The following is an 18,938-nucleotide window of genomic DNA, read 5'->3' as shown; positions in this document are numbered from 1 at the left end:
TCAAAAACGCTGAAATTATTTTTCTTGTATTTTAATAATATATCGTTTTACGAAGTTTCAAATTCCTAGCTTAAAATAAAACTTGAACCCCATACAAACTTTCATCCCCTTTTTAAACCCCTTAGGGGTTGAATTTCTCAAAATCGCTTCTTATCTCTTGTACACTTTATAAATGTAATCTAGTGTGCAAATTTCAACTTTCTATCTTTTGTAGTTTCGGCTCCGCGTAGCAAAAATCTCCAACCAAATTTTTCACCTTTTTACGTTTTTCTTGTAAAATTACTATGAAACTGAAAAAACAAATATCAGCAATGAATTCTACGTCTTTGGTTTATACGAAAATGATACCAAACTTGCCCTAGTACCCACCAGGATCAGAATAGATTTTTCTCAAACATGCAATGAAATATTGATGGTATGTTCCTTATAATAGGCTGCGAAGTATGACGTTTCAGGTGCGGCTAGGACAAAAGGTCGTTAATGGAATTTCATACACATCTTGCAGGCCTAGGCCGGCAAAGTCCTCTTTTTTAATTTTCATTTCACAGATATTTGTGACACAGCATCGTGGAGACAGTTATTGCTTTATGGTTCGTAATGACACTCTGCCACTACGCCTATAAAAAAAAAAAAAACAATGTTTGCTATAATTTGCAGTTTTATTTGTATAAAATCAACATGAACTTAATAAATAATACATTCTATAATTTTAAATTATAAATTTAACTACACAAATAAAAATCTTTAAAATATTTCATCTAAACGTTAGCGGTAAAAAGGTCTACTCAAACACGCGTAATGATTTTTTTTAATTGTTATGGAGGTAAAGTTGAAAAATATTCATTCTGTTTTATTGGATTTATGGTGCGTTGTTGATTTTTTGACTTTAATATGAGTTCCGACGAAATAATGAAATTAATATTAATTGTAATCGTATGTGTTGGAATTGGCAGCGTAAGCAGAATTGATTTTAAATAACTTGCTGCCTCTGCCGCTAAGTCAAAGACGAAGTATGTATATGGTTGCTTATGGCAATTTTATTCTTTGAGAAACTAAGAAAAATGGCTTACAGTTTATTAGAAACAGTTTTGTGGCATATTTTAAATGAATGTAACTACAAATTCGTCAACACTGTGGAAATTATACTTATTTACTCCATGCAAAAAGCAACGATGTATGTGAAACATGATATCAACATGAAAGACTATGTAAACCTTTGTGACGAAAACGACAGTCAGACGGATACAAGGCGAAAAAATCAAAGATACATGAAAATATACGGGTAGTAAAAATACACGACTCGTGTAAAACATACGCGTGATAATGATATAGGTACGTGTTGGTTATATTTTGGGTGTAGTTTACTTTTAGTTTTTTCTATAAATAAAACTTGGGTTTCGTGGATTTTTTATTTTATTTATTTCATTGCATGTTTGAGAAAAGCACTATACATACCTCGGCGGGAAATGGGGTTGCCCGCGCTCAGACCTATCCGGCCTCGCTTCGCTCGGCCGTCTATATGTCTTCGGCCGGCAACCCCTTTTGTCCCGGTCTCTGTAGTAATGTACTATTTTTTAAAGATGACGGGTGGCGGCCGTCTTTGTACCCGCCGCCCCAGGCTAGAAATGCTTAGAATTACTCAAATATGTATCAGATGTGATGAAGCTCATAGCTTAATAAAAAAAATTGGGTCATGTATGGCAGCGTTACATAACTGATTCCAGTATTACCTCAATACAATTTTATTTTCTCAAAAATGGACGGCAAAGTCGACTTTGCCGTCTAAAAAATAGGTCGCGAAGCGCGTAGTTTATGGTCAGTCAAAAATTAAAAAGTTAAAAACATTGCAGTCTCGATTTTGGGACTGCAATGTTGCATACAAATTCCATTATTTGTCGAGTTCCAAACTTTTTAAAAGTTGAAATGACCATATCAAATGAAGGCACAGGCCCATTAAACAGCCAAACAGATGATTAGTACCGCGACTATTTTGATGTCTCAAATAGGTTGGCGTATTTTTGGCAGAAAAATACACTTCTATTTTTTTATTAAAAAAAATAAAAAGGCGGCAAGGGCTTTTTCTGTCAAAATATATATGTAAGAACGTTGCTTTTGTAAAATATTTCTATGATATTTATATTTCTTGCACCATTTTTGAGAAAAGCACTATATATGACTCGGCTGGAAGGCTACTTGCTGGCTTCGGATTCAATTAAACGGACTCCCAAGGTCGTCCGTTTAAAACGAATCCTCAGCCTGCAAGTAGCTACTTCCGAGCCTCGACAATAATTAGCCCAAGAAAGATACAATCGGCTAGTATGGCGGAATGGAAATAATTAGTAATAGCTGAACTATTCGGTGTATGGGACAGACAATAAATATAGTGATTACGTCGACACATAATCCAAATAAATATATTACATTTAGGTATTTAAAAAAAAATGTAAAAATATAAAAAATCACAGAAAATTAGTAAAAAATATTAATAACATTTTTTTAAATTAATACTCATAGAGAAATATTTGATTTATAACATTAAGCATGAATCACACAAAAAATAATTATGTATCCTACATTTAAAGTAAGTAACCTACGGTTATTATTAAATTCAGTATATTTCCGTCCTCAAAAATGGTAATAGGCTATTTTTTCTCTAATTATTTCCAAATTATAGTAAGTACAAGCGTTGCAATTTAATCGTACACTAAACAATACCGTATGGTGGGTTTTATGGGGTTGTGCTTTAATTTCCTGGTTAAAAATGGTAATAGATCAATATCATATGGGATTTTCGTTATGAGTTCTCGATCGTCGAATACTGTAAAAATCGGCTTGAAATATGATTCATAACACAAAAAACCATCAAAAACGTTATCGTTGCTTTAAAATTGCCGCGCACGAGCCAGCGAGCTAACGCGATTGGTCGTTGCATGGAGCGGGCGGCGGAACGATGAAACTTCCCCCCGCCCCGAGCGCGAATATTTAAAAAAGTATTTAGTATATTTACTATTTACTCGGTCAAGACATATGTACCAGTGAAATTAAAAAATATGGGAGACTAGATTCGAACTACTTATCAGCTTTAATCTGGGCAAGAGTGCTGTAAATAAGAAAGTAAATTTTATATAATTGCAGGCTTTCCGTCTTTGCGTGCGCGTTAAATTTAATACAATAATAGGCCAATTATATTGGGCTATTATACCGAAACACACATAATTTGATAGCAGAAAAAGACGCGAAATTAAAATTTTCTTAGGGATTTCAAATCTTCGCGCCTATAAGTTTAAACCATTTAAGGTTTCAATAGCGGTCATTTAAGTACCACCCCTCACCACTAAAATGTAATTATCAAAAACGACAGTTGCTAATGTTCCCCAAAGTAAGCATTTCTAGTTATTGCTGCAATACAGTGGTACCGGGCACCTTACGACGCAAGGCCGAGCAGGAATCGCAAACCTTAAAATATTTGCACTAATTAATTGAGTTAGGATTTTGTTAGTACTCTTTAATTGAATAGCAAAAAATATAAGTTAAGTATTAGAAATACCGTTTTTACTCGATTTTTAACTAAGTAATTATTGTTAAACTTATTTTTACCGTGTGGTGTCGGTTAAAATTTCACTAAGTAACATCATTTATTTTGGCGACTAGGGCAATAAAAGTCGACACCATAACCAACAAATTAACAAACAACAAAAATTTGCAGTAATATTCCAAAACTCGACTGAACGCAAGCGCACCCGAACATGGAATGACTGACTAAAATGGCGGACCAAGTGTGCCACTCCCCTGACTCAGAGTCCTGTCATAAAACGTAAGGCCGTGGTATTCGTCAGGGGGTAGCTGAGCGGCGAGCGGTGAATGCAGGTAGCAATAAGGTGTTCAGTTAATGTTTTTATAATTTGAAATGACTTCGTTTCCAATGTAGAAATAATCAAACAGACTTTAGAAGCATTTAATATTTTATTTGTGGCCGTATAAATTATGTTTTGTAAATTAACTACAATTGTTCATATTTGTGGATAAAACAATATACATATATTTACTATATAATTCATACTAAATTAACATTAAATAAATACATTATTTTTGACATAAAAATACATTGCGCGTATTTAGCTACTTAGCAAGCACTTTGTTTGATTACGATACCTGCAAGCAAGTAGTAAGTCTATGGCTCCATCCTATCCTGTACCACGATATACAAGCGATAACATTTTTGCGACAGTTTTGTATAGATAATGGGTTTGTCGCTAGAAAATTACGATATCGAGATAAAAGTCAGGTCTATGAGGGCTATTGAAACCTTATAGTCCGTTTTTTTTAGCATTAGAAAGAACTTCGCAGAAGTAAGCTTGTGGTTCCAAATCCGGCACTTCTAGCAGTAATAATTTGAAGTAAATTATATGTATTGACCATGCTAAATTAGATAATTCAGTAATTATTAACAAATAACGAGCCTGATAAAAACTCCACGCTTGCTTCTGTGGAGTTCTTTCTAATGCTAAAAAAAACGAACTATAAATGGTTTTTACATACATGTTTTAAATTTGCCGCGCTTTTTCAAGTCATGCTGATTCACTATAGAATAGTAATCGAATTGGTTCAGATTTAACGTTCAATGCATATATTGCATATAAATAACATAATTTTGGACTAAGTACATACCTACATGACATCAGGCTATGGTTTGGCGCACCGTGTTACGCGCGCGCGCTAATGTGTTACGGCTGTTAAGTGGAGTCCAGACGGGATGATCAAATCGACCGATTTGATCAGAAATGAAATTGGGGTCAATCTCCAAATTAAGCAACAATTAAACAACTGTACCGATATTTGGAACCTCAGAATAATATTGAGAGTAGAGATGCACCGGATAGTGACATTAGTGACCCACTATCCGGCCGAATACCGGATATTAACTTTGCTAGATTTCAGAGTAAACAAATTGGATTTAAGAAACAGTCACGGTCATATTGTACTTACTCGTTTATTATTTCAAAACAATTTAAAAATCCACATCCACTCACTTGCACGCGTAGGTACCTACTCATTTCGAACATAGAAATGAGTCCGCGCCAACGTTCACCACGAAACAGGTTAAAACCTGCACAATGCGCACCTAAAAACCGAAATGTAGGTATTATTCCGCCGGCCGATGGTCAGGCCGAATACCCGGTATCCGACCAAACAACTATCCATTGCATCTCAAATTGAGAGTGGCAACACTGTCGTAGGTCGTATTGCTCCTTTCTAGCATATACGTCCCTCGCTCCTACACTCCCACCACACAGGCAGGTTGCTTTGTCAGTTATTCAAGGCAAATTTTCAAGTCATTGGCTTGCTGTTTTTCCATCTAGAAGGTCGTGAAGCTAAATTACTGGTGAGTTTTTGAATTTGTACCTCAGTTTAGCTGACTATATTGAAATAGTTATTTATTTTACAAGGGGGCAAAGTTATTGTTTAACCGCTCGTGCTAATATTGCGAGTATCAATATTCGAAACATGGAATCTTGAGCGTTGCGAGGGTTTCAAAGCACGAGGGTTAAACAAAATTTGCCCCAATTGAAACACAAAATCTTTCACTACATCAACCTGAAGCAAATATTAAATGTAATAATCAAATACAAATGAATGTTATTAAATATTTATCATCCAAAATCATGATTTAAAAGTCAATTCTACCAGCAAACATAACAAAACAACTCAAAATTTGCATTTGATTACTTTGCCTCACTTGTGATTAAAATGTAAGTTTGCTCTTAGTTTTTGAAGTGCAAAGTAAGCCTTTCCGAGCTGGTGTGGTGAAAAACAGTTTCTAACGGCTTATGCCATGATATGACGTGAAAGTGTTTTCAAAGGCTGCCTGCGTGCACCGTGGCTATGCCAATGAAAATACTGAAGTACATATCTTTAAAAACACATCGAGTTAGTAAAGCGTGCACGTGTTACCATTACATACTACATGAAGTCTCTTCTGAGTCTTGTTAGTTTAAATCTTTCTGTGTGTATAATAAGGTTTGAAATTTGAATACTTAAATGGTGAATGGCATACCCTTCAGTTTTCAAGTGATTTGTGTTTTCGAATACGAATGGTACGGCTAGTTAATACGCGTTACGTAGAACCTACGTATTAAGGTAGACTATGATATGGCGAGGAGGTTTCATCTGTCTAAGTATCTATCAGCAATTTGTCTTTTTATCCCGTTCAGGGTTAGTATAATATAGCAGAATGTGACATCCTGCGGATAAAGGTACCTTATGGCGATTGGCGCTTACGCTATTATTAACGCCGCTCCAATATTATTGCAACGCTATGCGGCATAAGCGCCAGCCGCCATAAGGTACCTTTATCGCGGGACGTCACAAATAAACTTTTAGTAATAAAAGTGCTGATAAAAAGAGATACAAGGTAACGAACAAACCTACATCCCATTGTGGGTTAGTACTTCGGCAATTCATAATTCATATACTTAAATTTGACTAGAAACAGAGAGAGATTAGCATGGCTCTGCGCAAGAATGACATACGAAATCGTGAAATATTTCACTCTTTATCTACCTACTTATTTCTTTCCAACTAGATGTTTGATTTTGAATAAAATATTGGTAAAAATGTAGGTAGGTACTTAAATAAATAATTTAGCAGGTACTTACTTACCTATAGCTTACAAGATTAAGGAAAAGAACTTTTGCATGTAGTTGTTATTTTGGATTTAATTACACTTCACATATATATAATTTTTTATCTAAGTCTTTATTTAACATCTATAAAAATATGATCAAATTTTTAGGTAGGATATCCACAACGCAGGCTTCGTCAGGTGGTCACAAATGCAAATCATATATATAAAATCGAAAAACCAGAACGGGATAAAAAACGAGGGAAGAAGAGAGATGGCACCTTACAAATTTCTAAAAAAGTTTTTGACACGTTTCACGAATAAGACGCACGTATGATAAGAAAAAGCTGTTCTAATCTATTATCTAAATATGAGAATATAACTAGAGCATAAAAACTATCGCTTTCGATGCGTATTTAACTTACAATAAGCAAAAGAAATTTTCATAACATTCTTCATTTTACGACTATCGGCCATTTTCGGAAACTCTGTTGGTTTCGTTTCGATCTTCAAATAACCAAAATTATGTTTGTTATGTTGGTATGCAGTGATTTCGGCTTTTTTTACTCGAAGTAAAATAAAAAGTGCTGTCAATGTCAACCTTCGTAGCCCCCATACGAATGACTTCTGTCATATTACTAATAATTTGCATTTCGTTGTTTTAAATTTATTTTCGAGTTATATTATTCAGATGACTTTTATGGCTTCGGCAACCATTGCCATTCCGGACGAATGGAACTGGAACGGGCTGCCGAGAAAGCCCAAAAATAAAAAGTTGATACGTTAATATGAAGTCCATCAGTTCAAGGGATGACTTTAGAGATATAATCAATTCGGGAATTGTTTTCTCGCGTAATAAGATACGACTCGACCAGGTAAGATTTTTCTTCTTGCTGAAAGTCACCATCAGATATATCGGAGCGGATGAGGTATTCACAAATATCTGAACCATGTAAATTATGTATAATGTAATCAAAGTGTATGTTCAGATATTTTTGAGCGACCTTGGTGGCTACGATATATATCTAATGGCGACTACACATTCATAAAGCAAATGTACAGTCAGTATGAAATAGATAGTGACGGCTAAAGTAGCCAAATATATCGTAATATAACTTTGTTGCCATAGAAATAATAAAAATGTGTTCCGATATATTTGGCGATATATTTGGGTATTGGAGAGACCAAAGCGGCTGAGCTTCCGTGGCTCGGACACAAAGAGAATGGGAGAGGATCGTGCCGAGAGCGTACTTGGGACAACGAAGTGGGAGACAGCCGATGGACGTCCTAGGTACCGCTGAAACGACGTAGTTGCTCTAGACCTGCCCAACCTCCGCCATGCTGACTGGCGAGAGCTATTGCAAGACCGAGAAACATGGCGTGATCTGGAGTCGGAGGCCAGGACTTACTTTGGGTCGTTGCATCACCGTAGCCGTAGTAAGTAATGTTAATATCCAGAAAGGGAAATGGGGACTACGTTTGTATGAAAAGGCGATTATCGATTTATGGGCGGTGATCGTCCATATTATTCTTAAGGCGGAAATTAATCTAATGAACGTTTTGGAACTAGGCTTATAAAAATAAAGAATAATTTTATGTTGAAACAAGTTGTTATAAATGTGACGTCCCACAGGTAAACGTACCTTATGGTGGTTGGCGCTTACGCTATTATTCGTTAATAATAGCATCGCTCCAATATTATTGCGGCGCTATGCGACGTAATCGGCAGCCGCCATAAAGTACCTTTTGCCGTGGAACGTCACAAATACCTACGTAGATGAAAAGATACAATCTTGCCTTTTATTCATCAAATCACATCATTTTTTGAGAAATTTGCGAATTAAGTTATCCAAGTAACGACTACAATTAAATAAGAAATGGGATATCACAGTTATAAACCCTGGCAAGGTTGCATATATATCCAACCCTGTCTGACTGTGTTATTAATTATTATGTACATAGTAATGTCGGCAGTTAAATAAACATAAGATAAACTCTATATTTCATTTACGCGAGCGGAGCCGCGGGCCCGTCTAGTTTATAGATATGTGTATATTATATATTTCGTCGTCTAGTACCCACAACACAAGCCTTATTGAGCTTACTGTGGGACTAGGTCAATCTGTGTAAAATTGTCCTATAGTATTTATTTATTTATTTAATGGCATATATACCTATGTTAATTATACAAAATGTACCTATCAAATTGTATACTTTACTAAATATCTCTCTCCTCATTGGTGTTACAATAAAGGGTGTACTACATTTATAATATAATTATATTACATACACATAATAAGTATATCATAGGATATGTATAATCACATTGGTTTGGCGTCTTCCCACCACCAGGCGATAACAAACATGCTTCAATATTATTCTAAGGTTCCGAATATCGGTACAGCTGTTTAATGACAGCGTTTACACAAAAATAAAACGCTAATTAAATAACTTACCATATTCGGAACTACAGATGCAACGGATAGTTGTCTGGCCGCATACAGGATACCGGATATACGGCCTGACTATAGGCCGAATATTCGGTATTCGGGCGCCGAATATTCGGCCGGCGGAAATATACCTACATTCCGATTTTTCAGGTGAGCATTGTGGAAGTTTTGCCCTGTTTCGTAATGAACTTTTGCACGGACTCATATAGGTCTATCACTACGAAATTAGTGCGCGAGCTAGTGAATGGAACGTTTAAATTGTTTTAAAATAATAATCGAGTACGATTATATTCCGATATCAAGCATAGTTACTATCCGGTATCCGGCCGGATATTAAAATAAGGGCGAGATAGGATACCGGATAATAACCGAATATCCGGTGCATCTCTATTCGGAACCTAAAGTTTTAATCCTGCATGGTGCACATATGTATAATTTTGAGACAATGACTTGAAAATTTATCTTGTATAACTGACAAAGCAACCTGCCTGTGTGGTAGGAGTGTGGGGGAGAGAGGGACGTATATGCTAGAAAAAGACAATACGACCTAGGGGCTGTCCATAAATGACGTCATCTATTTTTGACGATTTTTGCCCCCTGCCCCAAATTTGAAATGACGTAATTTATGAATAGCCTCCTGTGACAGTGTTGCCACTCTCAATATTGTTCTTAGGTTCCGAATATGGTAAGTTATGTAATTAGCGTTTTATTTTTGTGTAAAACGTTGTCATTTTAAAGCCGTACTTTTGGCCTTATTACAAAGGAATAAGGTGCAAAAGTGTAAACATATCTTTGGCGTCGACTATTATTATACTATGTTATACTTATTAAGCCTCCTCCACACTCGTGCGCGAATCGCGGCGTGAAGCCGCGAACGCGAGTGTGGCGTCGATTTTCGCAGACAGCGAGAGGGGGCCTTCTGAAACTTAGGAACGTAAACTAGTTATGAATAGAAAGAGCACGAAATAGTCAATATAATACGTTTGTTGAAAAAAAAAGTCTACAGACGCTTAGGCGCGAAAGGTTATTGTCTCATAGAAAATTTGAATTTCGCGCCTTTTTCTACTGACAAAGTTGTTGGATAGACTTTAATATAAAATTAAAGAGTGGGCCTACACAGTTCGCTGTGACAGAATGTGAAAGTGTCACCAAAACTGTCAAATGACTACGATAATAAGTATTCCTTTTATAATGCCACTCCACACTATGCCATTCTGAAATTAAATAAGAACGATAGTCATGCGAAATTTTTATTTTTGTAGTGGGTCATAACGTTGACGACTGACGTGTATAATTTGAACATCAACCAATATTAAAATAATGTTGGAAATTATATCAGTTATTTTTAATTAGCTATCATTCACGCGCGCGTTCATTTCGCTCAGACTTGGCCGCACAAATATTTGGTGCGAGCGGGACGCCCGCGCACGTTCGAATTGGCCTGTCACTTGTAGCAACTTGTAGTTAAGTACATACTTACCTACATACTATCCACGCGTCCTTGGCACGAACTCCCGCCACCGCCCGCATTGAAACTGTACCCGCGCGCCGCAAGGAAATGTAATCCTTAGCATTAGCGCACAGAGTTCAAATTTGGTAGTTTCATTTAGCGAATTTGTTAAATTGCTCTTATTTATTACATTGACCATGTTTTAGTGTGATTATGTATTGAATATCACTTTGAACGTTATCAGAACAAAGTCTGCTAGAAATTATATCTATAACCATTTTTTCTAGCACGTTTAAGGCGTAAATATATATAAAAGTGATACAAATAATATTGATGTTGGATTCTCGGATAAATAGCTTAATGAAGTAGTTTTATGGTAATTAAATCAAAGACTTAATTATAACTTTTTTTTTATATCAAGTTACGACGTATATCCGTGAGGTCCCGCAATTTATTGAATTAGTTATTTTTCGTGTAAATATTTTGACCGATTCCATTGTCGACTCATTATATATATTATTTTCGTCACGTTTACGAACTAAAAATACTATTACTATTTTTAACAAACAAGAACGGCTCTTTTTTTAAACAATTTTTTTTTACCTACTTCCGGAGGGAAAGTTGGTTGGATTCGAAAATAAAGTATCTTAAAATGATCTAAAGAACAGGAATAAAAAAAAAATTGCCTATTACTAATTAATGTTTAACGTAAGCGTATCTTTCTTGGGCTAAATGTACTATTATTGTATTGCATAAATAAAATTGTATTGAGGTAACATCTATTTTGAGGTGCATCTATTTTATACATTGTATGGCGATTAAGATCTCTCATCTTGTTTGAATTATACTACTTACATAATTATATTAAAAGTAGATAAATTAATGTTAAAACCCAATGTTCTTTGAAATCCTGTGGTGTTTAAAAAAAAGCATGTTGGTATGTAGGTAATAGGTAACCTAAGAATAAGAAAATGTACAGTAGGCATTTTAATATAAAAAGTATAAAAACCCTGTAAATATTTTGATTTGAAACCATGTTTTAACAGATATTGGGGACGGTAGAAATGCCGGATATAACTTTCACCTTATCATAATGCAAAATTTACAAAAAATCGACATATGCAAATTAAATGCATCAAAGACAGCGTCAACTACATATTTAAAAGTTATGGCGTTGAATGATTTCAAATTTTAAGGTGAAGGGTTCAACTGCCCACTTAACATACTTTTAAATACTCCATTTTGTAACAAAAAATCTATATAAGGGCATAGGAAGGTCGCATTGCATTCCAAGTTGTAGGTATCTTGTGCAAACTAACAACTTTGGTATCGCTTAGTAAACCCATACACGTAAAATGGGCAGGGAAATGAATGCACATGATACGCTTTTAGCATTAATTTATTGTTTTTCTATAGATATTTTATTTACCTTCATTGAGATGTGTTTATTCAGATTAATATAGTCATATTTATTTTAAATATACTATAGGTATCCGAACGGTAGCCTGATATCAATTTTACGAGTATAATAGACCATATTAATGAAATGATGCAATCAATACAATATGCATGCAAATTGCAATGGGATTAAGTTCGACTTTTGTATAATTTATACGTGCAATAAAGTTTAAATAAACTCACTCCACTTAACATATTAAATATATTAAAAACGGGTCACTCACGTATTTTTAATATATTTAATATGTCTGTGTCTTACGGAAGTTTTGTTATATTAAAATCACTCTACTTAATAAGTTGAATTTGGAAACTTGACATTGACAGGTCCAATAATATCGTTTCACAAAAATTCCTACACAAGAACAAGTTTTTAATATAAAAAATAGTACCTTTACTTGTAAGGTCTTTACAAAGCGTTCATGTTAGGTATTTATTATTCATGAAACTGAGCAAAACTTTGTTAAATTTTTTTTCACCACACCAGCTCGGAAAGGCTTACTTTGCACTTCAAAAACCAATAGCAAAGTTGCATTTTATTCACATGTGAGGCAAAGTAATCAAATGCAAATTTTGAGTTTTTTTCTTATGTTTGCTGGTAGAATTGACTTTTAAACGATGATTTTGAATGATAGATTTAACATTCATTTGGATTTGATTTGGTTTGACTTTGTTTGATATTTTACATTTAATATTTGCTTCGGGTTGGTGTGGTGAAAAATTTTGTGTTTTTACTCGGGGGCAATTTTTGTTTAACCCTCGTGCTTTGAAACCCTCGCAACGCTCAAGATTCCTTTTTCGAACCACTCGCTGCGCTCGTGGTTCAATTTCGGATTCTTTCACTTGCTCGAGTATCAATATTAGCACGAGAGGTTAACCAACAACTTTGCCCCCTTGTAAAACAAATACCTATCTCTTTATAATTCTAACATAACTGTCAAAATGTCAGATAGAGACGAACGATTATCAACGGCTTGTTCGATTTGATAAAGTTTTATAATTAACGCCATTAGTCATTAATTAATGTTCAATATGACTGATACAGCAATAAGTGTACTCTGCCTGAGATACAGGATTATATTCCAATTTCAGGCGCACGTTACAATGTACGTAATATGTAAAAGTGCACGCTTATAACATTAGCAATCAGGTTTTCTCAATAAATTATTCTTATTCTTAATTTGTTCAAAGTTGTGCCTACTTTCGAGAGCCACTAACAAAGGCCAAGAACGATTTAAAACTAGACTCATAGTATGTACCAGTCTGCCATTCTATGTGCATATACCGGGTGTGGCCTGTAACACGAGCAAATAATTAAAACATAGATTGTACTCCTCAAACGGTGACACTTTTTGTTCAACCACTTTTAAAAATTATGAAGTATTTAGACTCCCTATTTTTCATACAAAATAAATACTCGTATTATCTTCAATGGACGCCATTGCCACGCCATATCATTGTGATTGACGTTGCTTGTCACTTAAACATAACAAAATTCGCAGTACATTGCGTCTTAAAATAAACTTTAAAGTGTATTAAAAATCAATCTGCAAGTTATTTTTAAAAGTCGCTGAACAAATGTTGGTCAGTATGAGGAGTACAGCCTACAGTTTAATTTTTTGCTCATATTATAGGCCACACCCGGTATACGTGTACTAATTATTTACACAGGTTTATATGTATCAGTTCCGTATTGTCTTGTCGCGGGTTGTGAAAACCGGTGTAGTTTAGTTTGCCGACTCAACACGATTACATAACAGGTATTGTGCAGCGTTGAGACATTTGTATCTACTCGAATTTGCCAGTTGCCTGCATTCATTAAACCTGAGAAATAATCTGAATAATGAAAAGACGAATAAATAGTAAGAACTGGCTATTTCTGTAGGAAAACGTCCCTGTTCCTTGAATTTTGAATTGCACTTTACAAAAAAAAATTGTTAGTCTTAACAACAGGCGCTGCCTTATCTTATCTCTTACAGAACCTTTGTGTAGCGGTGGCTAGAAAAAAAAGTTGTCTTAGTTTTCCTTATAATAAAGTTATACATGTATATGGGACTGAATGATGCATCTATAATAATGACGAGGAACACGGTTTTCTAATTTTTCTATTGAATAATTTTATTGGAGATGGCAAGTATTCGAATAACTCTTCTCGGTTGTCATTAATATCAAAAGTTATTTTCGAGGAAATCTCTAATTCGTTTTAAGTCGAAACTTAATCTGGGATATCATTTCATGGAACCACTAATTAGAAATTGTATTGTAATAGGAAAGAGTTTTCAATAGTGCAAATACTGTAAATAGACTATTGTTCTGTTACAAAATTAATTCTGTTTGATTATAATCGTGCTTGTTATTTCACCATATTTCAAGAAACACAAAACAGTAATAATACTAAAATTAAAGAAGAAAAGAAGACAAGTAATCAGGAAAATGAAAGTCAGTTTCTTATTAGTTAATAGAAACGTAACAACAGCAATCTCATCGATGAGTTGAATGATTACAGACAAAATTACTGCTTTTTCTGAAGGTCTCTTGTCTTCATTTCTCGAAAATAACTTAATGACGTTGATATTTAGTTATTTCCGCGTAAAGGTATTTTTACCCAATGACAGAAGATACGTGCGTTAAAATTCAAACTTATAATGTCAAAAAATAAAAGAAAAGGTTCAGGTCATGTCACACCCAGAAGGTTAAGGAGTTGGCAGAGGACCGGACGAGTTGGAGATTGGTCCACCGACAAGAGAACTGCTCTTAAATATAAAGAAGAAGAGAATGTCTACGCAAAACAGGTAGCAACAGGATAAATTGATGAAAACTGCGGTAAAATTACGATTAGATGAAACTGGTATTAGCTTGCCACATTAATAAGAGCCAACTATATTGCAAACCATGACCTCTTTGGCAGAAGCCTATTAAACAGCATCCTTTAGTCATTATCTTTGAAATGCAGTTTGCCTAAATTACGGTCATTTGATCATGCCGCGGAGTGGGGAATTTGCTGACGACATTTTTATAAGATTAATAAAATTGATACTGGTTTAAGTAGGTAGGTAATCCTTAAAGGGGATTATTTCAGACGACACTGATAAAATTTAATCAAATTCCAAACATTAGATATTACATAACTATTACCAATTATTATATCGAATTATAACAGAGTCTATGTATTACGAATGTAAATAAATAAATTAAGAAATATAGCAAGAAGTCAAGAAACTGGAAAAGATGTAGGTTAGATAATTAAGAACTAAAAACATTTTGTCTGCATTTTAATAGAAAATATATACATTTTCGCATTTGCTATACGTATTTAAAAATGTACAGTCAAATTGTGAGTAGGGAGTACCTAGGTAATCCACATCAGATACGGAGGACATACATGATCATGAGATTAATCGTTCCGAATCCAGAGTTCCGTCTTATGCCGACAAAATATAACACACACAAGCATATCGCTCACAGAACTAGTACCTACTTGCAATAGATCATGGGGTACTAATGCAACTGAAATAAAGGATATACACCTGCTCACATTCAGGGGCGTTCCAGTCAGTATGAAATTTTTCCCACAGTGAACGTTCTGTAATTATGGATCTATTTTGCTCTAAAACTACAAGGCTCACCTGGGTTCGCTGGCATCCTGCGTCGTCGGGCCGAGGCGCGCCTCACCACAGTCGACACCAACGAGTCCATCTCACTCCCAGAATCCCATCGGGACCGGTTGATCACAGACTTCAACACACGCGCGTCATCCTCCGTGTCCCTGTCGCTGCTCGTCGGAGGGATGTTGGACTCGTCACTCTCAGGCACCGGGGCCTTCACTTCACGGTTAAACACTCCTATCATCGTCGCATCCTGGTCGCCGGTGAACGGATGCGTTAAAGTTCTCCTTATGTTGCTTTTTCTATGCTTGGCTTTCGTGCCTTCGGAGAGGGAGCGGTTGTCTGACTTATCGTAGCATTTTAGGTCGGACGGTGAGAGGGATTTCTTTCTGGAGTTTCGCCGTTTGTTGCTCCGTCGCTGCCTGCTTGACTCTCTTGCTGTCTGCATTGTCGTTTCATTTGTGTCTGTGGAAGAAAAATGTGGTTTAGCTGAGTTTTCGGGCTTGAGAAATATTTAGTGTTTTCAGGTTTGATATAGTTTTTTATCTTATTAATAATAAAAACTTTTTACAAAAAAAAGAAAACCGACTTCAAAAAGGATGAAATAAAATATTATCCTTTTTAAGTCTATGCGTTACCAACTGATATGTTTGAAGTCGGTGCCAAGCCAACTTATGAAGCATACCTACCATGATTTTGGTACGATTCAATAAGTATGTACGTTGGATTGCCTTACACGACGACAATGAACGTACTTTTTGTAGGTACAGTCAACGTTAAAAGTATGTTTACACTTTTCGTCTTATTACAAAGGAGTAAGGTGCAAAAGTGTAAACATATCTTTGACGTCGACTGTACCTGAACACACGATCAAACCTTCTTGGCACAGTCCGTACCATGTTTGTCGGCACGCAAGCGTGGGATTGGGACTGAGTTATTTCCCGTCCCTTATTCAGAGGACTACATTTCAAAATATAAAACAATTCAAAGAATTTACCTTGTTGCCAAATTTCACCTAAACCGGTTCAGTTGTTTAGCCATGAAAAGGCGACAAAGAGGCAGACAGAATTACTTACACATTTATAATAGTTATTAGTACAGTTCTAATGGGATTTATAGTCATAAAGCTGATTATTTTTGACGGGTATTGTTACTACTTGGCTTGGCACCGACTTCAAACATATCAGTTGGTAACGCATAGACTTAAAAAGGATAATATTTTATTTCATCCTTTTTGAAGTCGGTTTTCTTTTTTTTGTAAAAAGTTTTTATTTTTCCATTTTTAGTTTTAATGCATTGTTAAGAGCGCGACGCATGAATGAAAAACAACATCATGATTAACATTAAATGCGTGTACCTACTTTAATAAATATGTAATCAGGAATTTTCTCGAGTCCGTCTGGGAAATTATAATTCCTGTCACTACACTAAATCCATCCTCCGCCCCGCCACTGACCCAATCCCTCAACCCCCCGATAACTCTACCTCACAGCGCATCAACCCCTGATCCATCAACCCCTCGACCCTGAACCAGCAGCCCTTCAACCGCCATTCCCCGACCCCTTTAACTCCTAACCCTAACCCCCGATCAGTAGCCTTACCAGCTTACCAAGAGTTTGACATTGATTTATTCGCTAGCGTGTGTGTAACTTACTTTCTTTGCATCTCGCTCGTACTGGCATATTAATGCGAGCGAGATGCATAAAAAGTAAGTTACGAAGACGTTAGCGTCGCTAACTTAGCGAATATGTCAATGTCAAACTCGTGGTAGGGCTACACTTGCACTACATCAAATTGGCGGTTTTCGGAAGCAAATGCTCGAGTTACTTTAGAAAACACCGAAATCACTTTACACGTGCCTTTAAAAACTGAGGAGTTCCCTCAATTCCTCATGGATTCCATCATCAGACCAGAACCAAAAATAATACGGAAACACCTTGGAGGTAACTCCTTCCAAACAAAAAAAGAATTACTCAAATCGGATCACAGGTGCCGGAGTAATCGCTGAACATACTACATTTCAAAAAATCATCATCATTATCATCAAAACAATCATCATCATCAGGTCTACTTCATCAAAGTGGTGGTTTTCGGGAGAAAATGCTCGAGTTGCTTAAGAAAACACCCAAATCACCATGCATGTGCCTTTAAAAATTGAGGAGTTCCCTCAATTCCTCATGGATTCCATCATCAGAACAGAACCAAATTAAAATGGGACCAACTCGGAGGTAGCTCCTTTCAAACAAAAAAAGAATTACTCAAATCGAACCACGGATGTCGGAGTAATCGGTGAACGTACATAGAAAAAAAAAAAAAATAGCCACAACCGAATACAGACCTCCTCCTTCTATGAAATGGAAGTCGGTTAAAAAAGGATAATATTTTATTTCATCCTTTTTGAAGTCGGTTTTCTTTTTTTTGTAAAAAGTTTTTATTTTTCCATTTTTAGTTTTAACGCATTGTTAAGAGCGCGACGCATGAATGAAAAACAACATCATGATTAACACTAAATTCGTGTACCTACTTTAATAAATATGTAATCAGGAATTTTCTCGGGCCTGTCTGGGAAATTATAATTCCTGTCACTTCACTAAATCCATCCTCCGCCCCGCCACTGACCCAATCCCTCAACACCCCCCCCCCCCCCCCGATCACTCTACCTCTCAGCGCATCAACCCCTGATTCAAGTACCAGTCGGCCCTGAACCAGCAGCCCATCAACCACCATTACCCGACCCCTTAATCCCCGACCCCTTAACTCCTAACCCTAACCCCCGATCAGAAGCCTTACCAGCTTACCAAGAGTGTGACATTGATTTATTCGCTAGCGTGTGTGTACTTACTTTCTTTGCATCTCGCTCGTACTGGCATATTAGTGCGAGCGAGATGCATAAAAAGTAAGTTACGAAGACGTTAGCGTTACTATATGTCAATGTCAAACTCGTGGTAAGGCTACACTTGCACTACATCAAATTGGCGGTGTTCGGAAGCAAATGCTCGAGTTACTTTAGAAAACACCGAAATCACTTTACACGTGCCTTTAAAAACTGAGGAGTTCCCTCAATTCCTCATGGATTCCATCATCAGACCAGAACCAAAAATAATACGGAAACACCTCGGAGGCAACTCCTTCCAAACAAAAAAAGAATTACTCAAATCGGATCACAGGTGCCGGAGTAATCGCTGAACATACTACATTTAAAAAATCATCATCATTATCATCAAAACAATCATCATCATAAGGTCTACTTTATCAAAATGGTGGTTTTCGGAAGAAAATGCTGGAGTTGCTTAAGAAAACATCCAAATCGTCATGCATGTGCCTTTAAAAATTGAGGAGTTCCCTCAATTCCTCAT

The 18,938-nt window shown here is 35.9% G+C and overlaps 1 protein-coding gene and 1 non-coding gene across 2 annotated transcripts in view; one reads left to right on the top strand and one right to left on the bottom strand.

Annotated features, from left to right (window-relative positions):
* LOC134664444 (uncharacterized) overlaps positions 1 to 18,938 on the bottom strand; it is a 148,026-nt gene that overhangs the window by 91,047 nt on the left and 38,041 nt on the right. Inside the window, exon 2 of the mRNA XM_063521104.1 lies at positions 15,604 to 16,047. Within this exon, the coding sequence (XP_063377174.1) occupies positions 15,604 to 16,030 (427 nt within the window). The 5' untranslated portion in view covers positions 16,031 to 16,047. The remainder of the gene's footprint in view (positions 1 to 15,603; positions 16,048 to 18,938) is intronic.
* On the top strand, positions 6,446 to 6,556 carry LOC134664868 (U6 spliceosomal RNA). The gene has a single exon (XR_010098312.1). It is a non-coding gene; the product is annotated as a U6 spliceosomal RNA (small nuclear RNA).

Source organism: Cydia fagiglandana, chromosome 5, assembly GCF_963556715.1.
Source record: "Cydia fagiglandana chromosome 5, ilCydFagi1.1, whole genome shotgun sequence".
Taxonomy (NCBI): Eukaryota; Metazoa; Arthropoda; class Insecta; order Lepidoptera; family Tortricidae; genus Cydia; species Cydia fagiglandana.
The sequence above is the reverse complement of the archived record's forward strand: the minus strand, read 5'-3'. Positions and strand labels throughout refer to the sequence as shown.